This window comes from Alosa pseudoharengus, unplaced genomic scaffold, assembly GCF_046254945.1.
Source record: "Alosa pseudoharengus isolate Yale_2024_CS ecotype anadromous, Long Island Sound unplaced genomic scaffold, YU_APseudo_1.1 YU_APseudo_1.1_scf_4, whole genome shotgun sequence".
Taxonomy (NCBI): domain Eukaryota; kingdom Metazoa; phylum Chordata; class Actinopteri; order Clupeiformes; family Clupeidae; genus Alosa; species Alosa pseudoharengus.
The window spans coordinates 44,009,620-44,018,349 of NW_027468774.1; the positions used below are offsets into that span (position 1 = coordinate 44,009,620).

Consider the following 8,730-nt stretch of genomic DNA (forward strand, 5'->3'; position numbering starts at 1 on the left):
GCCTATTTAATACAATTCACATATTATAATACAGAAAAGTATTACACCTATACACCATCCAAGTGTTCTGAGTCATTACATTGCAACCTTCTATCTCCAGCAGTCTAACTTAGAAATCTTCTTACAACTGGTCCAGATACTTGATAACCCTAATTTAGATCATTAAACTATATTTCTGAGCTGAGTGCTACATAGGCATTGGCATCAAACAATAAAAACAGTCTCTTTTGGTGGACATAAACAATATTACCTTACAGTATAACTAACAGACACACACACACACACACACACACACACACAAACACAATACAAATGGGAAGACATAAAACACTTTGGTTATAACATCAACATTAGATAACACCATCAACACTACCCACACCGACAACTCACAGCCGCACCTAATAGCATTCACCTTTTCCACCAGCATTGTGATTTCCTATATTCACAGGAAAGGAGATGGATTTACCACAGTGGTGAATCAGCAACCAATCCTGTTCAATATTATGCAACATGACACAGGATACAACAGCAATGCACAATTGGCTGAAAGGGGAATATTAAAGACATCTAGATAGGTAAGTAGGCCTATGTTACATGACATCCATTGCACATTTAGACAAAGTATACAGGAGTAATTATTAACAATGATGGTAAAAATGGTCTCATAAGACTAATAAGATGTTCAAACATCAATAGTTTTAGACTTTGCTCCATGCAATATCACATGGCTACGCGTGAGCAGCAATAAAAGTAATAATAGGACATTTCGTATTAGGAAAGTATATGCAAAGGTAAAGGAGTTGACCATAACTCTATCCCGTTTTGCTTCTGTAAAGGCCGCAAAGAGTAGATTGCATTGAGAAACGAGAGCAGCAGGATAGTCATAGTTAAGGAGAAAAAGTGAAAGTGAAGTCAAGTCTAGATCAGTGTTCCAAAGCCTGTGCAGCTTAACATCGCCTATAAAGGTGTCCACATTTTGTGGTTAACACTTTCTCCTTACTTGACCTTTTTAGGTGACCTATGATTGGGAAAACGGCATAGACCAGAAAGAGTCAGCTTCTCGGTGTCACTTGCAGATGTCAACTTGATAAGGAAATAGGTCAAATGCGCTGATTTCACGTCCCCGTCAAAGAGGTTTGGCTGCCTGCCGGGGTATGTGCTTGTGAAATCACCAGAGGCTCATTACTTTAATTAAGTGTAGCTAACTACTGTATTATATGATCAATAATGTTGTTAACAGTTTAATCTCGCCATTTTACAGACACCTGAGGCCGCTGGTGAAGGATAGGAAATCCAGATGGATGTTGGATCTATGAACTGAGTAGTTGCTGGTAAGCTTGCTGAACAACTATCCAAACTGGTGAAAAACCAACAACAAATTAATCTAGAATGCTGCCTATGTTTTAATTATTAAAAAGACTCCGTGAAAGAGCACGCCAGCCTTGTGGATTAGCCAATAATAATGACAAAAGGAGATTATCACGGCTCTCCTGCACTAGGTTGTATGTCTGAGTCAGTGGCTGCTGGGATTTGTCCGGGGAGGTTTCAGCCTGATGGTCGTGAAAGTTGAGAGCAAGAGACCTAATGCCGCCCATAAATTTCGAGGCCAATTTGATAGGACAGCGGTTTTTAGAAAGTAGCGGCTGACGCAACGCAGTCCCGAGTGGATGTTTCTATTTCGCCGTTGTAGCCGATAGGTCGAGACAATGAGTAACGGTAGGTCATGACAGTTTCTAAAGACGCTCATATCATCATTTATTTGTCGAAACCTGGCAGTGATAGGATACAATACAATACACGTCTTCGTAAATACGCAAAGATGAAAAATTAAAGGGTTACTGGAAGTGTCCGGTGAGTAACTTTTTAGAAACTCATGTCACCTGAACCAGATGACTTTATTTAACAATTAGGCTAGCCTACTTAATAAACAGAGAAGCGGATATTCGCTGGCCACTCGTTAGATTATGTAGAAAATACATTAGAGAAAAAAAGTTTCATTGGGTGCCTTAGAATACGATTTCAGCTTGCTGAATATGAGAATAGGTAGCCTACTGCTGGCAGCTTGCTTGCTGAAAAATTTTCAGTTCTCACAGTGTGTTCTAGCACTGCTGTATAAGAAAATGTAGCTTTCCTGTCAATCCCAAAATCTCTGCATGCGGTTTTATTTTATTGATAAATTATGTAAATGTGCCTTTTCTGTCAATCCCAAAATCTCTGCATGTTTTTTTTTCTTTTATGTTTGTCAATATAAATACTAGAATAATGCTATAGTACATAGCTTTATTGAGGTATACATTACTGGTGTTGTTTGCCCCTCTACAGCCAAACACAATGACAGAGGGACTGGAGGGGCACCAGAAGCAATCTCCGAGATCTGTGCCCTCAAACGGCCAGTCTACCTTGGTGCGACGGAGCAGCCCTGATGCCCGCCAAAGCCACCTGACCTGGAGTTGGGCGTCCTCCCTGCGGTCTGTGGACTCGCTGGACGCGCTGGACACGGAGAGGGACTCTGACTCAGAGGAAAGGGATGGGCAGGAAGGGGCAGCATCAGGGCAGCCCAGCGCTCCCTGTGATAGCGAGGAGCCCGAGAGGCAGCGGGAGGAGATGCAGCTGCAGAGTGGACCGGAGGCGCCTGACGGAGGCTGGGGGTGGGTGGTGTTGGCCTCCACCATCATGGTGCTGGCACTCACCCTGGCTTTCCCTTCCTGCATTGGCATCTTCTACACAGACCTGCAGACTGAGTTCAACACCACCAACACCGAGACCTCCTGGGTCCCTGCCATCATGACCGCTGTGCTGCACGGAGGAGGTAGAGTTTCCTACCTCAAGCCCGGGCTACACCTGGTCCGCAACTGAGGTGCTCCATTGTAAAAATAGTTTTAGAAGACTGGTCTAATTTTTTTTGAACGTATGTGCCACTGTCTTATCTGATGTAGCCAATTCCATAGATTATAGTGGAAGCTTATTGCTGCAGCAGAAGCTCTGCAAACGGAACGCTTCAGTTACGAGGCCAGTGTAGCCTCCACACCTCAGTTCTCACCAGTCACCATGCTCTGTGTCTTTCATTTTACCAGGAAAAGAGATAATTCATGTCTCTCTTGCTGCTGGGCTCTCAATAACGGGCTGCAGGGAATTAGAGATAAGATAAAGACGCTCTTGTGTGTCAGTGTTTAAGGACTCCGTATAAGTCCATTTACTGTTGTTTGAAAGGACACTCCAAACCAAATTCATGCTGCTCATTGGTGTGTTCTGCCTGTAATGATGAGCTCAGCAGAGGATGTTCCCTTGCTGAGTCACCATACACATGCTTAGTCGGGAGTCGTTAGCAACTCTGAAAGATTCAGGGGACATCACTTTGGACTGGGCCCTCATACTGGGCCAGTATAGATTTTAGAGATTTAGTCAATATAGGGTAAATACAAGCTGTGGTTTATGAATTAAATGTTTTATTTTTCCCTCTGTTTCTGTCTATTTGGTTTGTCTCTGAACTCTGAAACCTGTGGCTCTACAGAGCACACACAGACAGGAGTTCTACACAGACGGAACTTCCACATGACAGTCATGTGCAGAGCCTAATCGCCCCAAAGACCGAATGAAATAACTGGATTATTATTGTTGCATCAAAGACTTGTAAAAACTCTCCTAGAATATGTGTAATTTAAAAGCATTAACTTGACTCATTTCGACATTCATTTTGTCTGGCCGTGAGCAGTGGATATTTGTCACAGGAATTTCAATTAATTCCGTCGTTATTGCCTGTCTAGTGCTCAGTACAGCACTGTGCACTGCCTGAACAGAGTGAATAACTGGATTATTACTGTTACATCAAAGACTTGTAAAATCGCTTCTAAAATTAGTGTAATTTAAAAGCATTAGCTTGATCATTTCAACTTTCATTTTGTCCTGGCCGCGAGCTGTGGAAATTTTGTCACAGGAATTTCAATTAATCCCATCATTATTGTGTGTCCAGTGTTCACCGTAACATTATGGCCTGCCTGGCTGGCACTTCTGGCGGGAAATTTTCACTTTGTGTTTGAGAATACAGCTTTGTATTTTAATCATGATCATTGTGCCTTTCCCCATGTGTTGGAAGAAAATGGTATTACGATTTGCATGCCTTTGAAATCTGTTCATCAGTGATTCAAAACAATGTCCCTGAGTGCTTTGTCTGATTGTCGTGGGTCTGTGTTGGCCCATTTGTATCTGCTTGTCTGTATTTGCATGTTGATGACTGCGTCCGTCCTCTGCTGCTTTTGTAGGCCCGCTGTGCAGTGTCCTGGTCGAGTTGTATGGGTGTCGCCCGGTGGTCATGCTCGGGGGGATCCTTAGCGGCCTGGGCATGGCGACCAGTTCCTTCGCTCAGTCCATCACAGAACTGTACCTAACAGCCGGCATCCTCACAGGTGGGCTTACATACAATTATATTATACATTACATTATATTATATTACACAATTATACACAGTTAAACACAGTTATATTCTTTCAAGGGGGTCACCAAAGGTTTCCTCTAAAGGTAAAATGGGAAAAAAGTGCTTAAGGATGATGCGCTTTTCTTTTGTAGGTTTGGGATTCTGTTTTTCCTTTCAGCCGGCCATAACGATGATAGGGCACTACTTTGTGCGGCGGCGCGCGTTCGCCAACGCTCTGTCGTCCACGGGCACGGCCCTGGGCCTCTGTGTCTTGCCACTCCTGGCCAACTTCCTGCGGGGCTACTACGGCTGGCGCGGCAGCTTCCTGATCTTCGGCGGGATCCTGCTGAACTGCTGCGTGTGCGGGGCAATGCTCCGACCCCTGCGGCCCAGCTCCCAGCGCAGCGGCCGGGGGCAGGAGGACCGCGCCAACGGCTGTCCGCGGCAGGGGAACCCGGAGGGACTGAAGGTGCGCCTGCGGGCCACGCTGTCCGGCCTCATGGCTTTCCTGCACAGACACATGGGCTTCGACCTCCTGCGGAGCCATCCTCGCTACCGGGCGTTCACTCTGAGCGTGGCCTGGATGATGCTGGGCTTCACCGTGCCGCTGGTCTACCTGGTGCCCTACGCCACTTCACACGGCATCACCCAGGACCGTGCCGCTCTGCTCATGTCCATCCTGGGCCTGGTCAACCTCTTCGTGCGGCCAGTGGTGGCGCTGGTCTTTGGGCTGCCACGTTTCCGCGGGAGCCCCTACTTTGTGTACATGTTCGGAATGGCCATCTTGGTGAACGGCCTGAGTAACATTGTGTGCGCCATGGTGCCCACCTTCCCCGTGCTGCTGACGTTCGTGGTGCTGTTCGGCCTCTCCATGAGCTTCATCGGCTCGCTGCTGGTGACCGTGCTGATGGACACCGTGGACATCCGGCGCTTCCACTCGGCCCTGGGCCTCATCTGCTGTATGGAGAGCATCACTGTGCTGATGGGCCCACCACTCGCAGGTCTAGAAACAATGCTATTACTACTACTACAGTACTACTACTACTACTACTACTACTACTACTACATAATACATTATTATTACTATTATTATTACTATTATTATTATCATCATCATCATCATCATCATCATCATCATCATCATCATCATCATCATCATCATCATCATCATCATCATTATTATTATTATTATTATTATTATTATTATTATCATTATCATTATTATCATGTGATTAATTGAGAAAACTCATTTGTCATGTCCCCAGGGAAAGGGGCAAAAAGGGAATAATAAAACATATTCTATCCTACTACATTAGAATGTACTAAATAAGTATAGCTCACAGTAGCAATACTACATTCAAGAGTTAGGAAGATTTAATAGACCTAAGTGGTCAAATTTGGTGAAATTTTACAACTTGAATGGCTTACAGATGGAACCTCTAGATTCAAAGAAATGCCTTTAAAAGAGTCCTGAATGAGCCTTTGCATACTGCATCACATTTGAATCAGATCATTGACTCTCCAGTGGATTGAACCATCTGAGTGTGTGTGTGTGCTTTTTATTCTTTGCTCTGTGAGGTAGACATTTTACACCTCTGGGGGAAATTCAGCAAAGTTGTTTGGAAATGGTGGATCTGTCCATAAGAGAGCGAGAGCCTTCAGGGAGAACCCCCGAGAGCCTTCGGAGCTCTGTTTGTGTTATGTGAATGTGTGAGGGAGTCACAAGGAAATGGAATGTGCTGGCCATGGAGGACCCTCGTCATCAGTTCAGGGGGGGTGGGGGGTGCACATGTGTGGGAGTGGGTGGGTACTGGTTAAGCAGTCCAGGTATTGGCAGAGGGGGGCTGGGTGGAGTGCACTCACAGGAAGCGGATGGATCCTGTTCCTCAGACACAGCTCTGGTGGCCACCAGCTGACTCCCACGTGGCGAGGTCGTGGACTGGAGCCACTTCAGCTATCGCTTGGGAGACCCTCTCTGGTTACCAGCTCCATGGAAACACAAATGTCAAGCCAGGCCTGCCGTCTGACCCGTGCCGGCCCGAGCAACTCCTAAATGCTAAAATGTTTAGACAACAGCTGCATTGAGATTGCTATAACAACTTAATGGCTTAGTTTAGTATAACTTTGTTTTGGATCCTCTGAGCAGTCAATGTCAGTGTGTTGTCCCAGAATTATACAGGATCCGCTCATACTGGCTGTAGCTCATAGTAATACAGTACATTTGAGTCTTGACCTTTCGCTTTTCCTGCAGGTCTGCTGATGGACAGGACTGGCCATTACACGTACGTCTTCTACGCCTGCAGCGTGAACGTGGCCTCAGCCGGCCTGTTCCTCATGGGCTCCTTCTACTACCTGGACCGGCAGCGGAACCGGGAAGCCCGGAGCTGCACCCCGCCCGCCCAGGAACACCCGCTGAGACCTGTCATCTCCCTCTCCACCTCTGATGTGGCCTACAGCCAAGTGCCCTTACAGACAGAACAGGATGAGAAGCCCGCTGATGTGAACGTCTCAGATGTTTAAACAGTGTGAATGGCCGTATACTGCATCTATTAAACAGAATGTCTCCTGTTGCATTATTTTTTATTTTTTGCTTTTTTTATTTTATGACTCCAGAGCAGAAACACACATAGAACAACTGACTGAAAATGACCTGTTCATGTTCCCCTTTGTTTTCCCTGTCCATTCTGTCATCTTTGCTTCCTCTATGTCCCCACAGTTTTTCATGGTGTTTTGTCTTGAGAGATGCAGAAGGGGGCTCACTTAGTCTTAGTTTCACGGACTGTTGAAATGTTAAATGCTGTACAATGTGAAAATGCATTTTCAACTAGATTACTAGACTACTATAACTTTATTACACTGTAATAGAATTGATCAAGAAATGGCTTCTTGGTGTGTTTTTACATTTGTGGTAAATAACAAATGTGGAATGCATTCAGGCCTGTGATTTATTGAGCTTTTGTTATTGAAAACCCTAAATTATAAATATCATTTTTATTAGATTTCAATTGCCATTGTTACAGCTAAAAATATTTTAATGAATCAAAGTATACATAATCATATAAATGAAAATCACTGGCCAGTTTCAGTTTATATGAATAGAGTGCACCATGAGCATGATGCTCTAACATGTTTACAATGATGTTTCTGGGCACAAAGATTTTATATTTTGAGAAAATTTAAACAAGTTCTCCTTTTAGAGGACTTCAAGAACTGGAATGTTGCTGAGGGACACCAAATATTTTCTATTGTCTACCTAAAGTGTTATTGCCTTAATTTTATCAGATATACGTACAGATGAAATGTATGTGATTTATGGTTTCTATGGGATTTGGAATAACAAGTATTTGATAGACTTATTTTAAAAATAAAAAATATCAACATGACCTGGTGTAGTCTGTAGTCTACGAGTGTGTCATCCATTCTTCCCAGAATGCTCGGTTGCAATGCAGAAAGAAAATGGGAATGCTGAAAGCTATAGCTTTCATTTTTGGCAGGTGACCCTATTTTGATGTCTCAAAACGTTGGGGACCCCAATCATTAAAATGTTGCGACTTGCGAGAGAGAGCGAAACTCATCTCTGTTGCAACATCCAGACGAGAGCAACTGATTTTCCCAAAGTGTCCTTGCGCGCCTGATGGTTTTGCTATTTCGTTTTGAACATTGATCAAGCATAATTCCGTCAAACATCTCATGCGGGCTGTCTAAGCTTAAGTTTATTTTTACTTAGCTAGATTGTAATGAAGGATCCGTTACTTATCTTGGATATCATGGGATTTCCAATATTTTTTTAATTTAGGTTATGTATATTTTTATGTAGCCTAGGCTAATGCACTAGTAAATTGTGAGATACCCAGTATGTCAGCAGACCCCATTTGAATTTCAGGCGACCCGACCCCAAGGTTGGGAAACGATAGAAGTTGAATTCCAGATGACAAGAGGATGAGGTTTTCTGTAGCACCTGTTGTGTAGCCCCGGCGACACCTTGTGGCTTTGCATTACAACGAATTTGTAATTTTAGCATTTAAATTAATTCAAAGAAGCTAATTTTGCATAAGCCTACTGTGTAGCCCCGGCGACACCTTGTGGCTTTGCATTACGAATTTGTAATTTTAGCATTTAAATTAATTCAAATAAGCTAATTTGGCATATAGCCTACTTTTAATTAATATAATATCTAAAGCTTGTTCATTTGTAGTCCCGAATGAGATATCTGCAAGTCCAAAGATCTGCAAATGGCTTAGGTAGGCTAATCAGTGACGGGAACAGACACGAACTGGTTTGTGCAGGTTTCTGTCCAAACTTGCAAATTTGACACAAGT

General features: G+C 43.9%; 1 protein-coding gene across 1 annotated transcript; it reads left to right on the forward strand.

Annotated features, from left to right (window-relative positions):
• The first annotated feature begins 1,705 nt into the window (after positions 1-1,705).
• slc16a5b (solute carrier family 16 member 5b) lies at positions 1,706-7,659 on the forward strand. The gene is made up of 5 exons (XM_076264759.1): positions 1,706-1,851; positions 2,323-2,809; positions 4,260-4,403; positions 4,564-5,412; positions 6,663-7,659. The coding sequence occupies exons 2-5, from the start codon at positions 2,332-2,334 to the stop codon at positions 6,929-6,931; spliced, it is 1,740 nt and encodes a 579-aa protein (XP_076120874.1). The 5' UTR covers positions 1,706-1,851; positions 2,323-2,331; the 3' UTR covers positions 6,932-7,659.
• Positions 7,660-8,730: the final 1,071 nt, after the last annotated feature.

Excerpts from the sequence above, each read along its gene's own strand:
- slc16a5b (XM_076264759.1), top strand. The coding sequence starts at position 2,332 with ATGACAGAGGGACTGGAGGGGCACCAGAAGCAATCTCCGAGATCTGTG. Across the intron at positions 2,810-4,259 it reads CGCTGTGCTGCACGGAGGAG|GCCCGCTGTGCAGTGTCCTG; the intron begins GTAGAGTTTCCT and ends CTGCTTTTGTAG. Across the intron at positions 5,413-6,662 it reads GATGGGCCCACCACTCGCAG|GTCTGCTGATGGACAGGACT; the intron begins GTCTAGAAACAA and ends CTTTTCCTGCAG.